Source organism: Mobula birostris, chromosome 5 (genome assembly GCF_030028105.1).
Source record: "Mobula birostris isolate sMobBir1 chromosome 5, sMobBir1.hap1, whole genome shotgun sequence".
NCBI lineage: Eukaryota > Metazoa > Chordata > Chondrichthyes > Myliobatiformes > Myliobatidae > Mobula > Mobula birostris.
Window position 1 is genome coordinate 32,722,767 of NC_092374.1, and position 27,190 is coordinate 32,749,956.

The 27,190-nt window shown below is 39.3% G+C and overlaps 1 protein-coding gene across 1 annotated transcript; it reads left to right on the forward strand.

Annotated features, from left to right (window-relative positions):
- cdk7 (cyclin-dependent kinase 7) lies at positions 1-26,849 on the forward strand. The gene is made up of 12 exons (XM_072257817.1): positions 1-102; positions 8,254-8,313; positions 10,177-10,210; positions 13,558-13,625; positions 16,661-16,729; positions 16,844-16,954; positions 19,802-19,920; positions 21,398-21,497; positions 23,380-23,466; positions 24,305-24,454; positions 25,246-25,390; positions 26,307-26,849. The coding sequence occupies exons 1-12, from the start codon at positions 37-39 to the stop codon at positions 26,333-26,335; spliced, it is 1,038 nt and encodes a 345-aa protein (XP_072113918.1). The 5' UTR covers positions 1-36; the 3' UTR covers positions 26,336-26,849.
- The last annotated feature ends 341 nt before the right edge of the window (positions 26,850-27,190 follow it).

A 27,190-nucleotide genomic window follows, 5' to 3' on the forward strand; every position in this document is an offset into this window, starting at 1 on the left:
AGTTGTGCTGTGCAGCAGCTGCCGTTTCGGGGCAGGATGGCGGTGGATGTTAAATCCCGGGCAAAGCGTTACGAGAAGCTCGATTTCCTGGGCGAGGGACAGGTGAGGCTCGTCCGCTGCTCCGACCTTATATGTAGTTCTGCATAGTCCTCAGCCCGACGTGTTTCAGTGATGGAGACCGTGCGCGATGTTGAACTGAGGCTTTACTCCTCAGAACATCATGGGTTTCATTCGTTTCTGCTTTAACAAATATCTGGCACCGATTCAATTACTGCATCGAGAAGTCTATGAAATAGTTGATGGGTATTTAACTTGGCAACAAAACTTTGCATTAAACATTCATTTCCCAATTGAAAATCACTGAGAATCATGCGTGCGAAAACAGACCCTTCGGCCCACCGTGTCGTTGCTGGCCGTCAGCTGTTTTATTATTCCATGCTCCAACAATCGGCCGGTAATCTCCTATGCCATGGCGTTCCAACTAAGTATTAAATTTTGTGAGAGTTTCTACCTCCACCACCACCATCCTCCCTGAAATTATGGCTGGCAGTCTGTTCCACGTTCCAAACACAATACGTGAAAAAAATTCTTCTTCAACTTTCTTCTAACTTTCCCACCCCGTTACCTCGAACCTGTACAAACTTGGAACACAAGAAAATAGAAGTAGCAGTAGGCCACGTGCTTCTCAATCCTTTCCTACCATTCTAAATGATCATGGTTTTGATCTATGCTGGTCTCAGCTCTTCTTTTGTGTCAACACCTTGTATAACAATAACAAAACTTCCCTATTCTGAAGGGGACAAAAGATACTGGGATGTGGGGAAGCAATCTGATGGGGGAATAGTGAATAGAGCAGTGTCTGTGAGGGGAAAGGAATTGTCAATGATTTGGGCCAGAACCCTGCATCAAGACATGATTGACTCTATTGAGTTCCTCCAGCAGATTGTTGTTCAGAATAGAGGCCAAAATACTGTTTCCTCCTTAACTACTCGCTGCACCTGATACTAACTTTTTCTGATTAAAGCACTGAAACACCAAATCCCTCTGAACTTTACTGAAGTACATGACCTCACCTTTTCCCACTTTAAACTCTATTTGCAAGGCTCTTCAATATAGAATATCTGTATTCTGTTGCAGTGTCCTCATCACAACATGCTGTTTTGGCTCTATCAGTGGGAAAGTTTTAAGTATTTACCCTGTCAATATCCCGCATATTTACGTATCCTTTATACAGGTTGCCCCCTCAGTTTTCTCCACTCCAAGGAAAGCAGACCCAGCCTATCTAGTTCAGATGAAGGGTCTTGACCTGCAGCATCAATTGACAGTTTCATTCTACAATTGCTTCCTTCATTAGTTAGTTTTCTGCTTGGGATTCCAACATCTGCAGTCTGTTGTGTCTCCGTCTGAAGTGCTCCTTCCAAGGCAACATCTTGGTGAATCTCCTCTGCAGCTACTTTCTTACTGTTGTGTGGTGTCATATACTCTGTCTCTGGCCTAACTAATGATTTATATAGTTGTACCATAACTTAACGACTCTTACACACTGCATCTGGACTAATGAAGGCAAATGTCTTGCATCACACCCAAGATGCTGGAGGAACTCAGCAGTTTAGGCAGCATCTGTGGGGAGGAATAAGCAGTCGACGTTTCAGGCTGAGGCCCTTCATCAGGGCTGGGTTCATCATTTTATCTGTGCTGCCACCTGCTGGAATTCTTGTATGTGTGCATCGAGACCCCTCAGTTTCACGCCACATTCCAGGGCCTGTATTCTAACTGCATTGTCCCTCCCAAAAAGTATCACCTCAATTAGGATAAATTTTCATCTGCTGTTGCCCTGTCCACCATACAAACTCATCAATATCATTGTGCAGTTAGAGCATCCACTTCAGCAACATTGTTTTTCATTTCATCTGTTAGCTTACCAGCTATACTTCCTACCTTAATGTCCAGATTATTTATGTATACAACAGAGATTCCTCGGGTACACCAATAGGCACAGGTTTCCAATTGCAAAAACAATCTTCCATCGGCCTTTGCTTCCTACTACCAAGCCATTTTTAGATCCAATTTGCTAAATTCTCCTGGACTCCTTGGGCTGTTACCCATGAGGAACCTTGTCAGACCACATCAACTGCATCATCCTCGCTGAGCTGATTCTTTAAAAGGTAAGGCTAGTTAGTTAGGAGGATCTTTACTTAGCAAGGCTACACTGACCATCTATTACAATTCCTGCCCCTCAGGAGTTTTATTCCCCCCAATAAAGTCCCTATCATTAGTGTGAGACTCACTACTGTAATTACCTGGCCTTTTTCCAAGGTACCTCCTTAAATAAAGATACTACATTTCATCTGTCACCTGTAGCCAGAGAAGATTTGAACATTTCTGTCAGAATTACAGCAACACCAATGTCCTCCATTACTTCCTTTAGTGCCTGTGGACTTTTTGAAGGTTTGATAAAACTTTCAGCTAACCCATTCGTTGCTGGGTGGTGAGGAGCTGACTTCAAATGTCTGATGCAATTTTTCTTCATGAACAGTCAGAATTCTTCTGATGTGTATTGTGCTTCGTTGTCACTCACAATTTGCCGTTTCTGGTGAAGATAGTCCTCAGAGCGGAGACAGTCTTTGCTGAGGTGGTTGACTTCATTGGTATAACCTCACGCCACTTCGAATGAACATCCATTTCCTCTATATGTGCTAAACATACATTAATACAATTTAAAGTAGTGCATAGAGCCCATATGTCGAAAGATAAAATCCCTGTTTTTATTCCCATATAAACCCTATTTGTGGCAGATGTTACTCTGAGGTGGCTTCTTTAACTCATATGTTTTGATCCTGTCCTATTTTAGAAAAATATTGGAAAGATATTTTTGATATTATCTCAACAGTTCTATGTTTTGACTTACAAGCCCATCCTATTAGGCAATTTTTGGATTGCCGATGCTAGAACATAGATCTTTGTCTTCTCCAGCCTGTCGGATGATTGCATTTGTTACTTTAATGGCTAGAAGATCTATTTTATTGAACTGGAAGGAGACCAATCCTCCTACTACATTCCAGTGGTTTTCCCAAACTATATTATGTTTAAATTTAGAAAAAATTAGAAGTGATATTTTTGATCCTTCGGTTAAATTTGAAGAAACCTGGAAATCATTTATTCAACATTATCATATGATGTAATTTGACCTTTCCGAATCCTTCTTATTAACTTAAAATATATGAATAGAGGAGGGGAGCTGACGACATTACTGAACATGTTCGATTTAAGATATTGGTCTAGCCTTGTTTTGTTCCGTTTGCTTTTTTGGGTTTAGTATTTAGTTCTTTTTTTTCCTTTTTTTGGGGGTTTTTCTTTTTATTTTTTTTCTTTTTATTTCTTTTTTTCTTTATGATTAATTACATCATGAGTTTGGAAGTCTATTATACCTGTGTTATCTGAGATCTTTTCTGTATATGTTTATTAACTATAAGATTATTCCAATCTCTTTGTATCAACATTGTTATTTTGTTTATAATTTTGGAAAAATTAATAAAAAGATTTAAAAAGAAGAAAGAGCATCCACAGCAATCAGAAACATGGAGTCCATGAATGGCCCAGCAAAGTCAATATGTACACTTTGCCATGGTGAAGACGGCCACTCCCATGGGTGTAACGGTGCCTGTGGGGGTGCATTTTCAACATTTTAGCATCCGGAAGAGCTTTTGGCCAAGTCTTCGATCTGTTTATCTATTCCCTTCTCAAACACCTTATGATTAGCATTATGCAGCTGTGACAGCCTCTGGTTAGTGCTACCATTTAGGAAGCTTTGATTGAGTGCAAGCCTAGCTGGATTTTTCTCAACCATTCACATCTGAAAAGTGCTAGCCCTCCACTTACCAAAACTTAAAGCTCTAACTGTTGTGTTTGGCTTTCATACATCACATTTACTTTGTTTGCCTTTGGGAAACACTTTTTCGCCTGTGTAAGTCTTTAGCATCATATCTTGTGGTCAGCCTCTGGAATTATGGAGAAACCTGACCCTGTCTGTATCCAGCTCCATTTTCAGTTTTACACCAGACATATCTATTGTGATCTAGATGATTTTGTGATCTGCTTCAGTTATACTATGCAGTTCTAGGCGTGACAGTTCACCTTTGTCAGACTCTATGTTGTCTAATTCTGGTTTGCATTCAATAACTTTATGCATTTGCTTAGTTTTGTGTTTGAGACTGTTACTTCGGTTGTGCTTTTTGTCTTCCTTGCACGCTCTCTCTGTGTGACCTTGTCTGTGACACTTTTTACGGACTTTTTCTTGAACCGACAGTCATTTGCATCATGGGAGGATTTGCCACCTGAATAACATTTTTGGCTTTTTGCATCATTTAGGGACATTTTGTGCATTTCACATTCTAACCTCCTTTTCTGTAGTTCTGCTGTATCCTTTGCTGCAGTCTTTAACGATATTGCAATGGTCGATGCCTGTTCTAAGGCTAGGTCTCTTTCAGATGGTAGTCTCTTTTGAGTGCTTTGACTATGCATGCCACATGCAAGCCTGTCCCTTAAATCATCAGGAAGTCCATCTGTAAAGTTACAGTACTGGGAAAGTTTGTGCAATTCTGCAATGTATTCAGAAATGCCTTTCATCGTTTGACTGGTTCCTTTTGTAAAACCTAAATCTCTCAGCTATTACCAGTGGTTTAGAGCTCAAGAGATTTTGTAAAATTGTAACGATTTCGTTGAGCGTCTTGCTTGCTGGCTTTTCATGGGTTACTAGGTTGCATAAAAGACTGTGTGTTCTTGGGCCCATTTAAGTAAGAAGTGTAGGGGCTTTCTTTTGCTCCTCCACATTGTTCATGTTACAACTCCTAGGCTTCATTAGCGCTATCAAATTCGTCAACTTTCCCGACTGAAGCCATTGCCACGTTATTTTCACTTTAAATTCAGCACATCTTTTGACTGTGTACTACGTACTGTACTAATGTCTTTGTTAGCATCTGTGATGGCCTTCTTTGTGCTGTTTATCTCTCACTGTTGCATCCCGTAATCGTGCCCTAACTGTCAGTACAGTTTGTGATATTTTCTGACATTCAGGTTTGTCCTTGTCGCCAATTTGTTGTGTCTGTGCACAACTACATATCAATTACATAGAAGCATGTACGCAGGAAATGGCTTTAACTGGTCTATTCACATTGCAGCGAGAGAGAGAGAGAGAGAGAATGATGCATTTACATAGACAACAGTGCATAGGTTGGCAACAGATCAATACGTAGTGCTGGTGGGGGTGGGGGGGCGCGGTCATTGCTCTAAAAGAAGTAGATCCGTACATTACAAAGCCCACTAAGACAGCTAATACCTTTTTGAAGGCAGTTCATTTTAAATTTTCCCTGCTCCCTTCCCTGAGTTATCAGGCTACAACATGTTTCTCCAGAGTGAATACAAATGAGAAACATTTATTCACTACCTTTGGCCTTTTCTAATTTCAGTTCTCCAACCCTGCATTTAAGTACCTTAGTTTTTCATTCAGCTGTAAATGTGCCTGCACTTCAGAATCTTTATACTTGTTGTCCATAACAGGAACCCATTGGTCTTGAGCTTTTACTACTTCATTTTTGAATGCCTTCTACTGGTCACATGTAGATTTACCTGCAAGTGGATGCTCCCGGTTTCCTTTTCCCGGCTGTGTCTCATCAAAATGAAATGGGTTTTGTCCCAACTCAGACCTTGAGTCTGATCTATTCGTCTACTGCTCTGTAACAATCTTAAACTTACAGGCATCCGTTAGTCTCGTGAGACCGTGGAATTGTGCCTTGGAAAGTTTCCAGGGTGCAGGCCTGGGCAAGGTTGTATGGAAGACCAGCAGTTGCCCATGCTGCAAGTCTTCCCCTCTCCACGCTACTGATGTTGTCCAAGGGAAGGGCATTGGGGCCAGTACAGCTTGGCACCGGTGTCGTCGCAGAGCAATGTGCGGTGCCTCAGCTGAGGCTCGAACTAGCGACCTTCAGGTCACTAGACCGACACCTTAATCACTTGGCCATGTGCCAACACAATTTTAAACTTAAAGCATTATAATCACTGTTTCTAAAACGTTTTCCGACTTCCACTGCTTGACTCTTATGTTTGGAAAGATAAGATCCAGTATAGTTCTTGTAAAAGGATTTACATATTGGTTCAAAAAGCTTTTGTGAGTGCACTGTAATTCAACTCCTTCTAATCCTTTGGCAATTCCAGTTAACATGGGAGAAGTTGAAGTCCCCTACTACTGTTATCCTATCATTTTTATACTTCTCATTTTATTCCCTTGCCTTCCAGTAATTGTTTGCAAGCCTGTAATATGTCCTGGCTAAGTAATCTTCCTGTTTTGGTTCCAGAGCTCCACCACATGGTCTCATAAAATAAGAAAAACTGCAGATGCTGAAAATATGAAATAAAAACAAAATGTTGGAAATGTTCAGCAGGTTAGGTAGCATTTGTGAGAAAATGAATCTTCATCAGCATGGGGAAAAACTAGAAGTTTGGTAGTTTGGTGGAGGGATTGATAGGGAATAGTTCTGGCAGCGTGGGTAGAAGCAATACATTATGGTGTCATCTAGTTAGTGAGTTTATATTGGCAGGTAGGGAGAAAACAAACAAAAGTTATGAAATATGGGGCAGCTAGAGTGAAGGAGTATGGTGCAAAGTGCAGAGCTGTAGTAAACCTGGCTGTAGTATAGCCAGCATGTCTCATATAATAAAAGATCCCAATTTCATCATCAGATCAGTTAGCTTTTGTAAATTACCTCTTAATCTAAGTAAGTGCCATAGTATCAAGTGGGGGGAGATGGGTATTTGAGAGACAGCAAGTTGTTTAACTACAGGGAAATGGGGCTGATGCAACTGGGAATGGGCCAAACGACAGCCCTCTGTGTTGTAATGTGAGTAATATTTTAACCAGCGTGTGCATAGAGAGAAATAAGAGTTAATGATATTGATGAAAGTTTTTTTTAGCTGAAATCACTGTAATTTAGCTGTATTCACTGGAATTCAGAAGAATGAGGGGTGATCTAATTGAAACCTATTGAATGGTGAAAGGCCTTGATAGAGTGGATTTGGAGAGGATGTTTCCAATGGTGGGGAAGTCTAAGACCAGAGAACACAACCTCAGAATAGAGGGGTGTCCTTTTAGAATGGAGATGAGGAGGAATTTCTTTGGCCAGGGAGTGGTGAATCTGTGGAATTCATTGCCACAGGCAACTTTGAAGGCCAAGTCTTTAAGTATATTGAAGGCAGAGGTTGATAGATTCTTGATTGGTCGGGGCATGTAGGGATACTGGGGGAAGGCAGGAGTTTGAGGCTGAGAGGGAAATGGATCAGTCATGATGAACTGGCAGAGCAGACTAATTCTGCTCCTATATCTGATGTTCTTATGGAAACGCTGCTTCTTTATTCACAGGTAATGTATGATGAGAGATTTTTTTAAAAATTTGTAACTCCTGTAACTTTTGTGTAATTGCAATCCAGCAAGTAGTCGATACATTTTGAAGCATTTTGAGAATGAGAGAAATATATCATCCATATTTATGTTAAAACATAGTTCGCGCAAAGCAGTAAATGCACATCGTATCTAAAGGAAATAATTGAATGTAGTGCAGTGCATTATGGTCATTTTAAATTTTGTGGAATAAAAGCAAAATATTCTCCATTTTTCAAGATGAGTAAGTTACCCTATAAATTGGATCGCCACAACTCAAAAAAATAGCAAATCTTCTCTATTCTCTTCATTGTTTTACCTAATGAACACTACTCCATTGCTTTTGGTGTTTAACATGTTAATTAAACAAATCTGGATTACTGTGGATTTAAAACAATACAGTATTAGCACTTTGGTTGAGATCTCATTACTGTGTGACTCATTTTCATGTATTTCTGGCAGGGAATACTGTTGGGCTTGCTTCCATATTGTTTCCAACCCATCTTAGTTTACTTCATGTCTATTAATAATTTCATTTCTGCAATACTTGGTGCGTGTGAGGTTGTAAAGATGTAAATCATCTTGTTTTCAGCATATAAGATGCTATGTTTGAAGATCCTTTGATATGAAATGAACAACTTACGAAGTTTTTGTCATGAAAATCTCTAAGAGACAGAACACTGATTTTATTGAGATAAACAGATGCAAGATTGTAGATATTAAATCCACAATTCTCAGTTCAGACGTTTTAAATTATAGTTTGGTTTTAGAAAAAACTGACCTCTCCTCTGCCTAATGCCACAATATGTGTTTCTTTTTTATAGTTCGCCACTGTATATAAGGCGAAAGACAAGAACACTGACAACATTGTTGCAATTAAGAAGGTAAGCATGGCTATCGTCAGATTGTCTGGTAATATAAGTGGAATTGGTAATTTCAGTCGAGAGTTGCAAGTGGGCAATAAGATTGCCAAGATTACAAATGACCTGATTTGTAGAAATCCAACTTTATTGCAATTCTCTTACTATGTTAAAGCTTTATTGCAAGCTAGTAATACTAATAAAACGTTCCATGTATTCATTAATGACTGTACACAGTTTAATTGTGGGTAGTGTTAGAGTTATTTTTCAATAAAATTAAAGTATACAACTGTATCTAAAACTGTACAGTATGGGTATCTTTAGAAAACCGACATTTCTGACTTAAGAGAAGTTGGCTTCTGACATTTCTCGGGAACAGAATAGTTACATAACCCAGAGACAGCCTGTATTTGAATTTATTTGCTACTGCTAGTTTCATGATTTTGTACTTAACTGCCAGATACTGCCTGCCTTTTCTCCTATTCTGTTGTCTTTCAGGCTCCTGTGATTTCGACATAGTGCATTGGTTATGGTTGCTGTGCACAGTTTTCTGTTGTCTCCAAATACAGTATCCAAAGGCATTATTCTGACCTCTTGATCGCCTTTAGTTAAAATAAGGAACAGCAATACAACCTGATAACTTACCCAGTTGTTGCTGTACATCTCCGGTCATTATCAAACTGGCTTAATATAATGCTTCTCTCCCACATCATATACGATTGAGCCTGTCCTGAATGTCAGTGTAGAATGCCTTACTGAAATCCAGGTAGATTGTATTCACTGCTATATTTACTTAACATCTTGGTAACTTTCTCCAGGTAGGCTACAACAACCATTTTGAACCCAAGTTCATTCTCAGTATTCAGACCCTATCTTCAAAATGATTCCTTATCCTATACCATATTAACAAATTATCCAAAATTATAAAAGGGCTTATAAATCCATAAACTTGGGGGTTAGTAACTTGACTTTTTTTGCTTGGATCTTGCAGCTTTTTATTATGATCATTAAGAAAAGCAAGCAACATTTTTCAAAATCTGAACTGAATTCTAGATACAGAAACAAAGTTGTGCATATTTTTTAGTTGCAATATTTAGAGGGAGCATATTTGACCTATTCTGACCTAGACTTAAATGATACAGTGTGTTTTTAAACATGAGATTGAACTTAGTCTGATATTAAAGCAGGGTCAAGTTCCAGACATTGTTAAATTTATCTTCTACATTGAGAAGGGATTAGGGTTCCAAAGTTTTAAAAAAATATGTATTTATATGACCACAAGAATTCCCAAAGTATTTTGTTGCCAAAACAATGTTTTTGAAGTCTGACAATTGTAATATATTAGTAAACTTTATCTAGATTTATTTTTTTAAATATTATGTAGCATAAATCTTATTTTTAAAGCTAAAAATTTTAGGAGGTTTGCTAGTTAGACACCCCTTGTTCTTGATACCTACATGTTTTGTTGATGTAATTTGAGGAACTCAGAATAAGACTCCCAGACTCCATCTAGCATCACACTTTCATTGTAGTAAAAATGGAGACAGAGCAGAAACAAATCCAGTGATTTCTTGATGTGTCAAATAGAAAAATATTCTGAAAAGAAAATTCCCCCACCCTCACATGAAATTTTACAGACATTCTCTTCGCTAATCATTGGCAGTACATCTATCTCATGAGGGATTTCCATGCTTTCCATCTTGAAGATAGGCTTGTCTTTGATTGCTGTCTGGAGTCCATCTTAGAATTAATGTAACTAACAGTTTTGAAAGCAAGTTAAACAGTTTACCGCAGTAAACTTGGAAAAACCAGAAATGCAGACAATACATGTATAGCAAGCTACATAAATACGCTCCATTTAAATACAATCTTGTATTTACTTTTCAGATTAAGGTTGGTCACAGATCAGAAGCTAAAGACGGTGAGTAGTGCATTAGGAGTTGAGGCTTGGGGAAAATCAACTGTGACTTTATTAGATGGCAGATCAGGCTTGAGGGATTGGGTAGTCTAATCCTATTTTCATGTGTTCTTGTATCCTAATTGATTCAGATTTCAAGTTTAAGTTTATAGTCATTCAACTGTACACATGTATACAGCTAAATGAAACACTTCTCTTCAGGGACCAAGGGTACATACTGTATATCACGTACAGCGCATAATCCAAATAGCTATATTTGATATTAGAAAGAATACAATAGTTTTGTGTTAAAATTAAACAGTTGCAGTTGCTGGACATCTAAATAAAAACAAAATGCTGAAATACTCAACTGGTCATACAACATCTGTTTTAAAAAAACGGAAGACCCTCTGTCAGAACCTTTCATTTTAATTTCAATAAATGTTGTTGATTTCTATGATACTTTTGTGAGCAGCATAAATGTGCAGTGCCAGTAGTTTTTCCACTTACTCCTGCACTAGAACCTGTGCTGAGCAGTGATCCACTGCTGTACAACACCTTCACATGATTTGATTGCTGTGTTCTTTTAACCAAACTGCATGAAAAATTTGAAATTGATCCTCTGAACTAGCAAGTGTTGATTAATAATTAATTTAACTACAAAATCATATAGAGAAGCCCAAAAAAGGGGGAAAAGATAGAATTTTTAAAATCACTATCATTTATTAAATCCTCAAGGATATTTTTCTATTCGGTATAAATTAAGATTGCCATTTATAAATTACTTGTCCTTCAGTGGGAAAACGTAACTTTTTTCTGCAAATTGAATTGATTATCTGCTGGATAAGTGTAGCAGTTCATTCTGTTCCAGAGACACAAAAGGTACTGCAGATGCTGGAAATCTAGAGCAATACACACAATGTGCTGGAGGAGCTCAGCAGGTCAGGCAGCATCTATAGATGGGAATACACAGTCGACATTTCGGACTGAGGCCTTTCATCAGGACATGCCAATCCATGTGATTCATTACCAAATCTCTCAGCAAATAAGTATAACCTCTGGAGGAGCAGGGAAATTTTGGCAGTAGTTTCCCAATTTCATATTTAATGATGTACATATGATCACAGAAGTTGTTGTCTGGATCATGCAGTTTCAACAGTGGGCACTGATTGCCTTTCTATATATATCCAACCCCCTTCCATCCAACAAATGAAATGTCTCAAACCAAAAGCAAGGATGTGATGCTGAGGCTGTATAAGGCACTGGTGAGGCCTGACCTTGAGTATTGTGTACAGTTTTGGGCCCCTCATCTTAGAAGAGATGTGCTAGCATTGGAGAGGGTCCAGAGGAGGTTCACAAGGATGATTCCAGGAATGAAAGGGTTATCATACGAGGAACATTTGATAGCTCTGGGTCTGTACTCGCTGGAATTCAGAAGGATGAAGGGGGATCACATTGAAACCTTTCAAACGTTGAAAGATCGAGACAGAGTAGATGTGGAAAGGATGTTTCCCATGATGGGAGAGTCTAGGACAAGAGGGCACATCCTCAGGTTAGAGGGGCGCCCTTTCAAAATCGAGATGCGAAGAAATTTCTTCAGCCAAAGGGTGGTGAATTTGTGGAATTTGTTGCCACATGCAGCTGTAGAGGGCAGGTCGTTGGGTGTGTTTAAGGCAGAGATTGATAGGTTCTTGATTGGACATGGCATCAAAGGTTACAGGGAGAAGGCCGGGAACTGGGGTTGAGGAGGAGGAAAAAATGGATGAGCCATGATTGAATGGCGGAGCAGACTTGATGGGCCAGCTGGCCTAATTCTACTCCTATGTTTTACGGTCTAAAACATGGATTATCTATTCTGTCCACGATGCTGCCTGACTTTCTTAATTCCTCCAGCATTGTGTATTTTGCTCCTTATTCCAGCATCTGGAGTCTTGTGTCCCTGTCCACTCACTTCTAAACTGGATAGTCTAATTATAAAGATATACCATGAATTGCTTTTGCATGTGTTTTTTGTTTTACAAAATCTTCTGTTCAGTTTGAAGTTGGATAACTCTGTACAGTTCATTATCATATCTTTCAAAATATGTCATTTACTAAGAACTCTTAATGTCCCAGATAATCTCTCCAAACTTTGCTGTCACAGTTCAAGACCTGTGAACTGGTTGTAACCTTCTCAGTAATTATTTTAAAACTATGATAATTTCAGGTGTAATTTTAGAAGGAATTAATTAAATAAGGGTGGAGTTTTCACATGAAGCTTTTTTTTTCATTTTAATGTTCAGTTTCAATTTTAAAAAAAGGGTCCAAGTAAAAGAACTGCATTGATAGGTTACCTGTTTAATACTGTCACAAACTGATCGTCTAGAATAATTCCAACAAGTTATTTATTTTATTTTTGTCAGCTTCTAGGGAATTATCTGTTTTGCTGTTTAACTTGATGTGACTAATGTTAATCATCATCTTGAATAATTTAGATTCAGGTCCTTTAATATTAGAGAAGGTATACAGTATACAACCTGAAATTCATACTTTTCACAGGCATCCAGGAAACGAGACCCAATAGAATGAATGATAGAACTTCGAAGCCCCAAAACCCCCCCCTCCACACTCCTCAGCCTTCGCAGAAGTAGCAGCAAATACATCGATTCCCCACCCACCATGCAAGCAACAGCAGAAGCCCCAAAGGGAATTTGATCCAGAGTCCATCAAAACTACAATCCAAAACCCAGCACTTTGGTATCCCCCTCTCCCCCTCCCCCTCCCATAAATATAATCAGTAAAGCCAGCATATCATTTTACAATCATCGGTATGTTTGTTTACTACTCAAAAACAGAGTGCAAAATGATTACTTTATCTCAGCAGGCTAGTATAGGACACAACTGTAATATGGATTGAGAATTTAACTCTTTGCCCACATCCCTTTTAAAATGCTGAAGAACAATATTATACCAAGGTAGTTATCAGCAGCGAGTTAACAAATTTGCATTCCATTGTTCAAGTTTATTGAACTAGAAACAGATAATATCTTATATAAATGAGGTAATGGTATTATATTGGTGGTGTTTTATAGATCAGGTATAGAATGGACTGATTTATTAATATGGTTTTTTAAAAATATGATTAGGAAATTGCAGAAATTGATCTAGGAACACCTAATCATTGTCATAACCCAAAAGTCAGATTCACCTTTGATTTTAATAGCTCTGAAGTCTCCTGCACCCTGTCCACGGAACGGAAAGTTGTCTGTTATAGTTAAAGAGAACAAATGACAAACGCTTGAAGAGATTTCGAGCTGGTTAAATCATTTTAATTATCATTGTATGCTGTCTCATCACATCCATTTTTCATTAACAAATACTGTTTCTTTTAGGAATTAATAGAACAGCCTTGAGAGAAATCAAACTATTACAGGAACTCAGTCATCCAAATATTATAGGAGTAAGTATGCACAAAATTTCAAAATCATTTTGTATATATAATCTGACTGACAAATAAATACTTTGTTCCGCAAGTCTGCTTTAGCTACATTCTGATGGCTGAACCTGTCAGGCTTGTGGAATCGTAAGTTTTTTTAAAATCAAAGGCCAGCTTTTGCCTTACTAGTTTAGTTCCTAGTGAACTTAAACTGCATTATACCGAAATATTATCTAGAACTTATGAAGGATGCTCATAATTGTTGGTTCTTTCAGTCTATCTGCATTGTGATCAATTTGTCAAAGGAAAATCACTTCACATTTTTCCATATTACACACCTTCTTGGAAATGGGGTGTAATGAGTAAAAAGGAACAACAGCGCATCTTTCACCTCAGACAGTTGAAGAAGTTTGGTATGGGCCCCCAAATCCTACAAACCTTCTACAGGGGTACAGTTGAGAGCATCCTGACCGGTTGCAACACTAGCTGGTATGGGAACTGTACTTCCCTCAATCACAGGTTTCTGCAGAGAGTGGTGCAGACAGCCTAGCGAATCTATAGACATGAACTTCCCACTATTCAGACACTTACAAAGACAGGTGTGTAAAAAGGGCCTGAAGGATCATTGGGGACCCAAGTCACCCCAACCACAAACTGTTCCAGCTGCTACCATCAGGAAAACAGTACTGCAGCTTAAAAGCCAGGACCAACAGGCTCCAGGACAGCTTCTTCCACCAGGCCATCAGACTGCTTAATTCACGCTGATACAATTGTCTTTCTATGATATTTTGACTGTCCTGTTGTACATACTAGTTATTATAAATTACTATAAATTGCATATTGCACATTTAGACGGGGGCGTAAACTAAAGACTTTTACTCCTCATGTATACGAAGGATGGATGTAAGAAATAAAGTCAATTCAAATTCAAATGGGAGATACTCCATTTTAGCAGGACAAATAAGAAAAAAGCAGATATCTGATTTGCTAATATGTTGTTAAAACAATAAATTGTTAAAAGTAACAAAATGTTATCACTTATCACTAGAGCAATCGAACAAAAAAGTGTAGAAGTTATGGCATTGGTGAGTCTACAACTGAAGTCCTGGCTACTATATGGTTTCCCTATTTAAGTGTGTAAGCGTTTTGGAAGTGGTTCAGCTGTACTCTTACTTGGACTAATAGACAAATAACTGGACTAGAAGGTTGTTTTACGAGGAAAGACGGGTTATGCCAGGCTGGCATCTAATGGTGTTTAGAAGATTCAGAAGAAACTTGATTGAATGATAAGATCCTAAGGGGCTTTGGCAAGCTGTGAGGTGGATGTAGAAAGGATGTTTCATGATGTAGCAATAGCTCTAGGTCTGGAGATCACTAGTAAAAATAAGAGGCCATCCATTTAAGCAGAGATATGGTGATATTTTTTCTCCAAGGGTCATGAATCTTTCAGACTTCTTCAAAACGATTTATCGTAGAGGATTTAAGTACTTTTGGGTGAAAACTATTGTAAGAGATTTGATGAGTAAGGCAATGAAAGCTTACTGTGAGCTGACAGACAGAAAGCTGTTGCTATCAATATAGAGAGGGGCCTACTAGAGGGGGTGCGACATTGAGCCTCCTGGGAAACGAGGTAAGGTAAGTGACAAAAATGTCTGTTGTAGAGCACTTTGGGTCCTGTGACCATAATTCTATTAGTTCTTAAATAGTTGCAGAGAAGGATACGACCAGCTTACAGGTTAAGGTGACGGAGCAAACTTTGAAGCAATTAGGTGGGATCTTGCAGAGGTTGACTGTTAGGTGGTGATGTCAAGATGGATCCCTTGTCAGAGGCTAGTCTGTAAGGTTAGATTGCATGGGAACTAAGAGGAAATAGCTGTTCAGGTTCATAATTGGCTAGGAAGCAGTGGGGATGGTCAAGTGGTTTTCTGAATTAGAGAACTGTGTCTGGTGGTATGCAAAAGGGATTGGTGCCTGGACCTTTGTAAATATATGAACCTTTTGGACGTGAGTGCACCAAGGCAAGGTCAGTAAGTTTGCAGAAGATACTAAAATAGCTGTTGCTGTAGACAGGGTAGAAGGTTATGAAACTTTACAGAGGGATTTTGAAAAGCTAGGTACGTGGGCTGAGGACTGGCAGATGGCTTTCAATCCAGATAAATGAGGTATTGCATTTTGGGAGATCAAACCAGGGTAGGGATTATAGAGTGAATGGTATGGCCCTGGGGAGTGTTATGGAACAGAGGGACCTCGGAATGCAAGTTCTTAATTCACTGAAGGCAGTGTCTCAGGAAGACAGGGTGTTGAAGAAGGCGGTTGGCACATTGACCTATGTTGGTCGGGGCATTAAGTTTAGGAGTTGGGGAGTTATGTTGCAGTTATGTGAGATGTTGATGAGGCCTCACTTAGAGTGTTGTGCACTGTTTCATTGATGCAGTTATAGGAAAGATGTGATTAAACTAGAAAAAGTACAGAGGAGAATTGACCAGGATGTTGCCTGGATTTGGGGACTTGAATTACAAGGAGATGTTGTATAGACTAGGACTTTATTCCCTGGAGCATGAGAGATTGAGGGGTGATGAGAGAGCGATGTATAAGATCATGAGAGGCATAGAGAAGTCTTTTTCCCAGGGCGAGATGCTATACACAATAGGATTAAGACCAGAGGGAAGAGATTTAAAAGGAACATCCGAGGCAGCAGCTTCATGCAAAGGCGGGGGGGGGGGGCATATTTGGATAGAGCTGCCAGGAACAGTAGTTGAGGCAGGAACGTTAGCAACATTGAAAAGCCATGTAGTTAAGTATATGGGTAGGAGAGGTTTAGAGGGATATGGCCAGATCTGGGCAGGTGGGGCCAGCTTTCTGGGCAACACAGTTAGCGTGGACAGGTTGGTCCAAAGCACCTGCTTCCATGCTGTAAGACTCTATACTTCCATGTGGGGTTGAGGTTGCAGTCAGCTTGGCCATGATCTTATTAAGTGGTAGTGCAGGACTGAAGAGCTGAGTGCCCTTCTCCTCCAAATTTGTATATGATGCTGATGTGTTGTAATTTTTCTCCATAGCTTCTTGATGCCTTTGGTCACAAGTCCAACATCAGTCTTGTGTTTGACTTTATGGAGACTGATTTAGAGGTAAAATTTCGTGTGAATACAATTTTCTGGCCAGCAATGTACATGTGATGAAAACTACATTATTTTGTTCATGTCATGAAGCTTTATTTTTAACTACCTTTTCATTAAATACAGGTGATAATAAAAGATACTAGCCTTGTGCTGACTCCTGCAAATATAAAAGCATATATGTTAATGACACTCCAGGGTTTAGAATATCTTCATATGCACTGGATTCTACATAGGGTAAGGTGTATCATGCATCTGTTTTATACCTGTATGTTATGTCTGAGAATGTACTCTATCCACTATTCTAATAGATTATATCTAATCTAAAACTGGCATTTTAAAGTAAGATTCTGGTTTATCATTAAGTGCAACTTCATTGTAAAAATCAGTTCTGATGTAGGGTTTATTCCATAGCTCTGTGCTTTTTTGTCTTGAGTTTTTTTTGAAAGCCCTACATTCATATAATTGCTATCTAATTTATATAACTAGGGCAAAGTGTTTCAAATTCAAAATGCTCTTACTGTATGAATGGGAGAGAGGAAAAGGAGCAAATGGAGAGAACATTCTCTACATGTTCAAATTTATTCCCATGGTGCAGGATACTCTGGAGCAGACTTCCAAGTTTGTGACACAAGCAATTCTTCAGGTGCAGAAAATTTTCAGCAACATACACAAAGTGCTCATTGAACCCAGCCAGTCAGGTAGCATTAATGGAGGGGAAGGAACAGTCAATATTTTGGGCCAAGACTCTTCCTCAGTTCGGGGAAGGAAGGGGGCAGAAGCCCTTCTTCCTTTCCTTCCTTTTCGGCCCATATGAAGGGTCATGGCCCCATACCTAAACTGTTTATTTCTCTCCACAGATACAGCCCTCCGAGTGTGTTATGTATCTGGTGAAGCTGCTCCATTGTAATAGTCTGAGATTTTAATGCAGAGGAAGAGCCATAGAAGGATAAATAGCAAGCAACAAAACAAATAATAACTTAGAACAATGAGGAATTGAAACTTGCACAAAGTTACATTACAGCAGATGACACAAAACTTGAGAGGCATGTGAGGAATAAAATGGATGAGTATGAATTTAAAGAAGATGCAGGATGGTTGGCAGGGAAAATTTAGTGCTGCGAAATACAAGGTGTTTTATTTTGTCAATAGAACAAGAAGAGGCAAAATAAGGTGGATGGCTTATTTCTAAAAGTGTAGCAGAACAGAGATCCACGAGTGTGCATAATACAGGGTGAAAGCATTTCTGAAAAAACGTGAAATTCTCTTCTGTATGAATAGATTTATAGACATCAAAGAAGTCATGAAATTTTATGCAATGTTGTTTCAGCCATGTCTTGAGTATTGAGAGTTTCCTTTTAAGGGGAAAAACTTGTTTTTTAAAACACAGAGTGGCTGTAATCTGGAATGAAAGACCAGGACAGTAGCAGAGTCAGGTTCAGTAGGAAGCTGATGAAGTATCTGAAATCAAGGTGAGTGGAGGGAAATGAAGAGAGGGTAGGGTGAGCAGGACTCCTTCATGGAGCTTGAGTAGGCTCAATGGGCTGAATGGCCTCGTGTTGTGACCGTTCTGTGAGTTTCTTGATATCTGGCAAATGCATTGCAGAACATGAAATAACATGCTCTGGGGGGAGGGGGTGTAGAGAGGAACTATAATTTAGATGTGTTGCTTTGCAAATACAAAGCAAACTATGAATGATCACGAATCATTGAATATTCAGGTGACAGCTGATAAAGTAGTTCATAAACAATTGTGGTTAATTATTTATTAAAATTGGAAAACCAAGAGAGTAGATAACCTGAAGAAGGCAATCCCACTAACCTTTGCAAATCACTGGCTAACCATCTCCTGGGGAATTATGTTACTTTTTTGGGCATTGTACTTTTAAAAATATTTCAAAACTTTGATGTGAGCACAATGTGGTTTATCAGGATGATGCTTGGAATGAAGGCTTTTAGTTATGTCAAAAAGATGGAGGTACTGGAGAATTTATTCTCAGCACAGGGAAGAGAGTGAGGTCCAAATAGAGATAATCAAATAGAGAAATAGATCCAAATAGAGAAAGCACCTCCAAGTGGATTTATGACTGCAGTTATATATCTAACTGTCAAAAAAAACAAGGGAGGGAATGGGCCTAATTTATTGTGCATTGAGGGTAGTTATGATCTGCTTCACAGGGTAATAGAGTCAGAATCTGTAGGAAGTTACTGAAGGGCGAGTAATACAGTATACGTACGTGATATAGAGGAGCAGTGGGAAAGTGCTAGGATGTGGGACTAATTTGGAGATACTTTCAAAGATGTGGCACAAGCATGTTAATCTGTTCCCTATCTAAGCTTTTAGATAGGTAGATGGATACTTCATTGATCCCAAAGGAAATTACAGTGTCACAGTAGCATTACAAGTTCACAGATATAAATATTAGAAGAGAAGTAGAAAGAATAAAAAATAAGTTACCATAAACAGTCTAACAGGAGGAGATCATCACTCCCCTGGCTATAGGTTGATTCATTATAGAGCCTAATGGCTGAGGGTAAGAATGACCTCAGACAGCGCTCTTTGGAGCAGCACAGTTGTCTTAGTCTATCACTAAAAGTGCTCCTCTGTTCAGCCAAGGTGGCATGCAGAGGATGAGAAACATTGTCCAGAATTGCCAGGATTTTCCGTAGGGTCCTTTGTTCTACCACAGCCTCCAATATGTCCAGTTTGACCCCTATGACAGAGCCAGCCTTTCTGATCAATTTACTGAGCATGTTGGCATCACCCATGTTTTTGACATTGCTCCAGCACACCATCAGATGGAAGATTGTACTGGCGACAACAGACTGGTAAAACAAATGAAGAATAGGCCTGCATATGTCAAAGGACCTCAGTCTCCTCAGGAAGTAGAGGCAACCTTGGCCCTTCTTGTACACAGCCTCTGTGTTGGTGCTCCACTCAAGTCTGTCATCCAAGTGCACCCCCAGATACTTGTAGGTCCTCACCACATCTACATCCTCTTCTTATTACTACTACTGAATCATTTAATTTGAATATTTTACAGAAGACCATTGTGAATATTGATTTTAATGTATTTTTTTCAGGATATGAAGCCCAACAACTTATTAGTAGATGATAAAGGAATCCTCAAACTTGCTGACTTCGGTTTGGCCAAATCGTTTGGAAGCCCCAATAGAATGTATACACATCAGGTAGTAACAAGGTAATACCTCGCAAGAGAACTTACCAAGATCTAATTATATGGGGAAAGAATGAAGCCGTGTTTACATGTTGGGAAAGTTCATCTAGAGCTTTAAAGTCAGGTTGTGGCCAGTGATGTGGACTAATAATTTTGTCAAGATTTTCTGCAGCTTATGATTACCTTCCTGTTTGTTCAGAAACAAGGCCGCTAAGATTGCTTTTTATTTGCTGATGTAGACAATAATTAGAAAAGCAGGGTTACACAAAGACAGCTTGCCTGGTTTAGTTTGGGGGTGACCTGGTTTTTCCAACATGATTGAATTTTTTGAAGAGGTAATAAAGTGTACGGATGCAAAAATTGCTGTTGATATAGTCCAGGGTTCCCAGCCTGGTGTCCACATAATTGTATTGGTCCATGGCATAGAAAAAGGTTGGGAACCCCCGATACAGTCTAACGGACATCAGGAAGGCCTTTTGACAAGTTCTCCACATGGAAGACAGGTCTTTAACATTAGAGCCTAGGGGTTTCAAGACAAGTTGGTAAATGAGGTACAAAATTGGTTTGGTAATAGTAGGCTGAGCGTGTTTTTGTGATTGGAAGCCTGTGGTTACCACTGGGATGGGTACTAGGGCCCTTGCTGTTTGTTAAATGCACTGAAGATTTAGATGTGAATGTAATATGTTTGCAGATGACACAAAAATTAGTGTTGTTGATGGTGAGGGAGATGCAGAACAATACTAATGATTTGTTAAATTGGGCAGGTATTTAATCCAGATAAAAATGAGCTGATGAATTTTTGAAGGATTAAGAAGGCTGCTTTGTACACAATGGCCCCTAGGGAGTACTGAGAAACAAAGGGACCTTTGTGTACAAGATATAGAAACCTGAAGGTATCATGTTTAAGGAGGGATGTGGGGTGCTTGCCTTCTTTAATAGTATAACTTTAGAAAACATTGACCATATTTCAAGTACTGTGTGCAATTCTGGTGGCTGCACCACAGGAGCATGTGATTGCACTGGCAAAAGTGCAGATCAGATTAACCAGGATGTTGCCTGGGATGGAGCAATCAGTTATAAGGAAAGATTGTATATGTTGAGTTTGTTTCCCTTGGAGTGCAGGAGGTTGAGGGGGTATCTGATGGAGGTATTCAGAATTATGAGGGTAAGAAACTTCTCCCCTGAAACAGACTGTTTAAAACCAGAGGTCATAGGTTTAAGGCTAGGAAAAGGAGACTTAGAGAGGTATTGCTTTGTTCCAATGTGATTGCCTGCAAGAAAATTAATCTTGGGGCACTGTATGGTAACATGTATGCACTTTGGTAATAAATTTACTTTGAACTTTGATCTGAGGAAGAATTATTTTGTCCCAGGAGTATTTGGAATCTGCAGTAGGTTGCCTTAGAATTGATGAGGGACAGAGACTTGCTCAAGTTTCTAGTTGAGCATTTCCTAACTTCTGTAAAAACCTTTTTAATGAAAAAGTAATGCTGTATTTCAGGTGGTACAGATCACCGGAGTTATTGTTTGGAGCAAGAATGTACGGTGTTGGAGTAGACATGTGGGCTGTTGGTTGCATATTGGCTGAGCTGCTTCTTCGGGTAAGTACTTACAATTGAAAGTAACTGGATAAATAAATTCCTTTAAATATTATTAACATTTAAAGTGAAGTTAACTACTTTTTCTGTTACATATTATCCAATAATAATTTGTTTCTTCCTTTTAAATGTTTGTTCCCTTCTTCGCTGAGGGCACAAACATTGTGAGCGCATTCTGCAAAGTCTTAGTTTTTCACTGGTCAGTTGTAGCATGAAAGCTCAAGTATCTTCTAGCATGTTGAACGTAGTGAAGCATCCTGAGGAGCTCCAGATGAGCTCTATCAAATATGAGGTACTACAGTAACTGAGCAGAAACTTAATCGGGGGAAAATGTACGGAATTTCGTAAAGGAGGGATGAGTGAATGAGAAGTTGAGTGTGTTAGTCCAGAACCTTGTGGCCTAACCAGCTGGAGGGATTGTAGTCAACAGCTAAAATTGGGATGTGCCAGAAAACAGAATTGGAGGACTGCAGATGTTTTGTGATGAGAACTTTCTTGTTACCAAGTTAGTCTAACACCGGAGGACATCTGGCCCATCAGCTCCATGCTGTCCCCAAAGGGCAAATATAACAGATGAATGCCATCATTCCCAGTCTCTCTTTCTCAATGGCCCTGCAACCTGTTCTCTCTCACATGCACATCAACTCCCCTTCTGCCAGTTATCCACAATAAAGGGCAATGAGCAGTAGCCAGTTTACTGGCAGAGTTAATACAATATGCGAGGAACCATGAGCACTGGACATAAATGGTCAGAGAAATGGTAAGCTCCTTATAGGCATCAAGATCAGGCAGCCCTGAATGTTATGCCACAGTTCAGCAGAGATGAGGAAGTAATAAGGATGGGTACAATTACAAGCAAGGCCTCAGACGGTCTGAAAACCAGGATTTTAATCTTGAGTCATTGCTGTACTGGTACACAGTGCAAGCCTGCAGAAGGGCGATGGACAAATAGTACAAGATAATCCCAAGAAAGTTAAACAGTAGACTGTAACTTCTCCCAAACTACCAGCAGAGGAAGTGATAATCCTAAAATGTAAGCTGGGCCCAGGGACAGGGAAATTGTGAGGATTTGATGATCTGAATGTGGCCTCAGTCAAGATAGATTGATCAGATGGTATTTTGGAACCCTTGCCCTTCTGCTGCTGTGTACTATTGTTCCTGGGACCTGTGTGAACCCCCTACCCTCCCACAGCTGTGCCAGAGGTCTGGTGCGAATACAAAGCAAATCACCCCATGGTTATCTGTAGAGATCTGGTGGTGAGTGGGCTTGGCAAGGACTGTGACTGCACCTCAGCCAGCACGGTGAGCATGGCCATTGCTGGTGACAGACAGTATCTGCTCCACGTGTTGATGCACCACCTACATCCTGCGGGATTATTCATCGCTTTCCATTGGTTTTCTATTTTGTTTCCATGGAGATTCCTCTGTGCTGAGGAGGGGTGGTCTGTTTTAATGCAGTAGTTGCTGCTGGTCCCCAGCCTGGCCTACACTCTGAGCTCCACGTCCTGGTGATGAGTGTCTGCATCCCTCAACAAGGCCTCCCATCACCAGTCCTCACTTGCAGCCTCTCCAACAGAGCCACGGGGTAAATTATTGCTGAGGGTACAATCAAAAGGATGTGTATCATGTTCCTGGTCAGTAGTGGGGAAGGTAGGGAGTACTGTCTTGCTGATAGCGGATGTTTGGGATACTTGTGTTCCTAGTTTAGCCACTGGCACAGTAGAGTTGGATCTTTCATTCATGAAAATGTTCAGGGTGTTATTTGAATTTCAAAGCTGTTTTCTTACTATTGTATTTCAACTTTATTTGTACATACTTTAACAAAATAGATTAAATAGCCAAAAGCTATTGCTGGCTTAAATGTTTGTATTTTGTATTGATGTAGACACCATTTTTACCTGGCGATTCAGATCTAGACCAGCTGACAAAAATATTCGAAGCTTTGGGCACGCCGACAGAAGAACTGTGGCCTGTAAGTCAGTTTTCTGAATGAGAACTATAAGCAAATGAGCACTGAAACGTGAAGCACTTGTCCAAAGGCATGCGATTTTACTTGCATAGTTAGCTCACCCCAGGAAATGCTGGACCTCCACCTTCATAGTTTTGACATTTGATTGGTGTTACATGTGTCCCCTTATTTTGGGTTAATTTTGCTGTTCAACATAAATATTAAAATTGGGCAGAGGATTTGAAATATTCTGCTAATGATTTTTAATCAATTAAAATTAATTGTGCATAATGCTACGCTTGTTATGGATTACTGCTTGCCATGTTCTTAAAATTTGCTTCTAAGGAGGAGAATATAGCGCAATATTTCTGTCTTGCAAGTGTACAGCACGTCCGAAGAATAAACCAAACTGTTTTCTTTGCCTTTTGAACAATATGATGCATTAAAATAAAGCAATAATCTTAGCAACATTGATCAGGTTATATAAAGAATCAGAAACCGGTTTATACTCACTGACATATATTGTGAAATTTGTTGTTTTGCAGCAGCTGTACATTACAATACATAAAAATAAATTACAGTAAGGAAAATAAAATAAAGAGAGCAAGATGGTGATGAAACGTTTATGGGTTCATGGACTTGAGAAATCTGATGGCGGAGGGGAAGAAACTGTTCCTAAAAATTAATTTATCTTCGAGAGTTTCTTGTGTTGGATTAAATATCTATAAAATGAATGCTCTTTACAAATCTGGATCATATTGGAAAAACAGAAGGATAAATGCTCAGTTTATTGCAGTTGTACGTTATGCCCCACATCCAGATTTGGCATTTCAGTTTGCATGAATATTTCTTTTAATTGCAGGGAATGACGAGCCTTCCAGACTATGTATCGTTTAAACGCTTTCCTGGAACTCCTTTGGAGCATATATTCAGTGCTGCTGGGGATGACCTACTTGAATTATTACAAGATCTCTTTACTTTTAATCCTTGTACAAGAATAACAGCTACACAGGTAAATCGATGCTTATTTATGATACCGATTTACAAACGTTTGTATATAAATAACTATGAAAAGCAATGTGCTGTCAATTCAGTCGATCAAGTTTGTACTTTAGGAGGATGAATATTTAATTTGGGTGGTGGGGTGGAGATACGTCTGTACCAAAGGAGGTAGAAGGCACTCCTTCCCTCCACTAGCCTGCAGGTCACCCTTGGGCAAGGTGCAGCACCTGCTTAGCCCCCCAATCAGGGTCATATGAAGCTGTGGGAGCAGGTGGTACATATATCACAAGTCCTGGTTATGCAACCACTGATGCCAGGCACTCTGTGAAGAGTAATGATAATGGCTGGGGTCACCCGTCTTGGAAAGACGCTGCCCAGAAGAAGGCAATGCAAACTAATTTGCCAAGAACGATCATGGTCATGAAAAGAACATGATCGACCACATCAAATGACATGGCACATGATGATGGTGAGGATGAATATATAACTGGGAATGAAGAACTAAATACTTCTAATCTGTTGCCATTCTGAATGCTGATCGAAAATCCGCTTTAACATGAATGTGTGGGTGTCAGATGAGAGTAAGATTATGCAACCTGTAAAGAGGAAACTGGGACGTCAATGCCATTGAGTGGAGGAGAAATAAAACTGGTAAGAAGAGAAGGACTTCAAACTTCGTGTTAATTTACAAGATCGTTCATAGATGGTACTAAAACTAATTAATCACCTCTTTGGAAGTTTCATAATTTTAGATTGCCCCTTGCCACTTCCAGTATAATTGGGGAAATGCAATCTTCCTAGGCACTGAAGAAGAGGTATTTTAGTAATCGTCCAGGACCAACAGCAGGACCTCAACTGCCCCGACCCAACTGCTCAACAGAAGCCTTAAAGGAGCAAGAGGTTAAGACAAGCTTCAAGCGTAAACGAACTGAAAACCTGGAGCAAGGTAATGCGCAGGCTTCGTGCATTGGAGAGTGCCACATTTTCTTCCCCCACATTGCTTTTTAAAATGTTGTCTAACTTGTATACTTGTGGTTTATCTTGAGCACCGCAACTTCTACCAGTAATATGCATGCAAATAATAGATGATAATCTACCACTGTTCCCTTAGTGATTGAACCCCTGTTGGGTTCTCCAAGTGAAGACCCCATATTATATACCTCTCTTTTCCCTTAGTGAAATGTTGCTAGCCAATTTGTTTTTCTAGAATTGTGGCAAGCATTGGGTTGATTTGGACTCATTGCTTGCTCTTACCACCTACTCAACGCAAAGGCGTTTCTAAACTTTCAGATTAGTGTAAATAATAAAAATTAACCAGTAAAAGGCTGAACTTAATTACAGTGCTAACAAGCACTGCTACAAGAATGCACCGTCCTTCATCAAGCGCCCCCAGTGTCCAGGCCATGCTGTCTTCTCACTACTACCATCAGGTACTGGAGCCTTAGGTCCCACACCAGGTTCAGGAACGGTTATTACCCGATGACCATCAGGCTCCTGGACTGGCATGGATAACTTCACTCATCTCAATGATGAACTGATTCCACAAACTAGAGACTCACTTTCAAAGAATCTATAACTCACGTTCTCAGTGTTACTTATCTACATTTTTATTTATTATTTGCACAATTTGTCCTCTTTTGCACATTAGATGTTTGTCAGTCTTAGTTATGTATTATTTTTCATAAATTTGAATGTATTTACTTTGAAATTTGAGCAAATAATTGAAAATAATTGGTGAAGTAAGTCAAGCACTTGCCTGTACTACTTCTTTTCCTCAAGGTCAGTATTTCAATGCAAAGAATGGGGTGGCATATTTATTTTGTTTAATATCAACTATTAAATACTGTTGCATTTATTTTCAGGTGGCCTGGCTAAGAGATTAATTTTCTGACCTTTGTCATTGAATACTGGACAGAAAAGGAACCAACATGCGATAGAAGATAATATACCAGTTACATATTGTAACTCAAAGACTTAGCTGCTGTGTACAAAGTAGAATAGATTTATTACATCCAAAAGGGTCTTGATTTGTACTTGTGAATAATGATGTCTCAGTAATTTTTCCAATAAATGTTTAAGAAATATGTATAGTGTTATTGATTGCTTTTTGTACCATGGATCTATAATATGTAGTTCATATTGGCCTCTGTCAGTTTTATGCTTTTTTTTCATGCTCTCACCCATTCTTTCCTGTTGCCGATTGGCAGGCTGGAGGTTGGGTGATCCTGTTAGTTTTTATGCAAGGGAGGGGTTGGGTTTGGAGTTTGCGAATTTTTGTGTATTTTTCTTTTCATGCAGGGGGGATTTATGTCTTTTTTTCAACTACTATGGTTTTCTGTTTTTTTTATGGCTATCTGGAGAAGACAAATCCGAGTTGTATTTCTGCATACATACTTTGATAATAAAAGAACCTTTGAAATGTTTTCCCTCAGCTTGTATTGTAGCTGACTGAATAATGGTCATACTTTATGATATACTGCTGGATATCTGAGACCTGCAATATCAGAGCTCCACAAAGGCAAATAGAGGATTACAAATGGCGTGGAAACCCTAGAAATGCTGTCATGAAGTTACAGTGTCTAACTTGCCTTTTTTAACATTAGAAAAGGATTGTTAAATCAAGATCCATGACATCTTATTCCCTGAAATGTAGGAGAGTGAGTGGAGACAAAATTATGAGGAGTATAGATAGGGTAAATGCAACCAGGCATTTTTTTTACTGAGTTTGGGTGAGACTAGAACTATG

Bases quoted from the DNA above. Each gene is read 5' to 3' on its own strand.
- cdk7 (XM_072257817.1), top strand. From the start codon at position 37: ATGGCGGTGGATGTTAAATCCCGGGCAAAGCGTTACGAGAAGCTCGAT. The intron at 24,455-25,245 runs GTAAATCGATGC...CAATCTTCCTAG, and splicing joins CAAGAATAACAGCTACACAG to GCACTGAAGAAGAGGTATTT. The intron at 25,391-26,306 runs GTAATGCGCAGG...ATTTATTTTCAG, and splicing joins AACTGAAAACCTGGAGCAAG to GTGGCCTGGCTAAGAGATTA.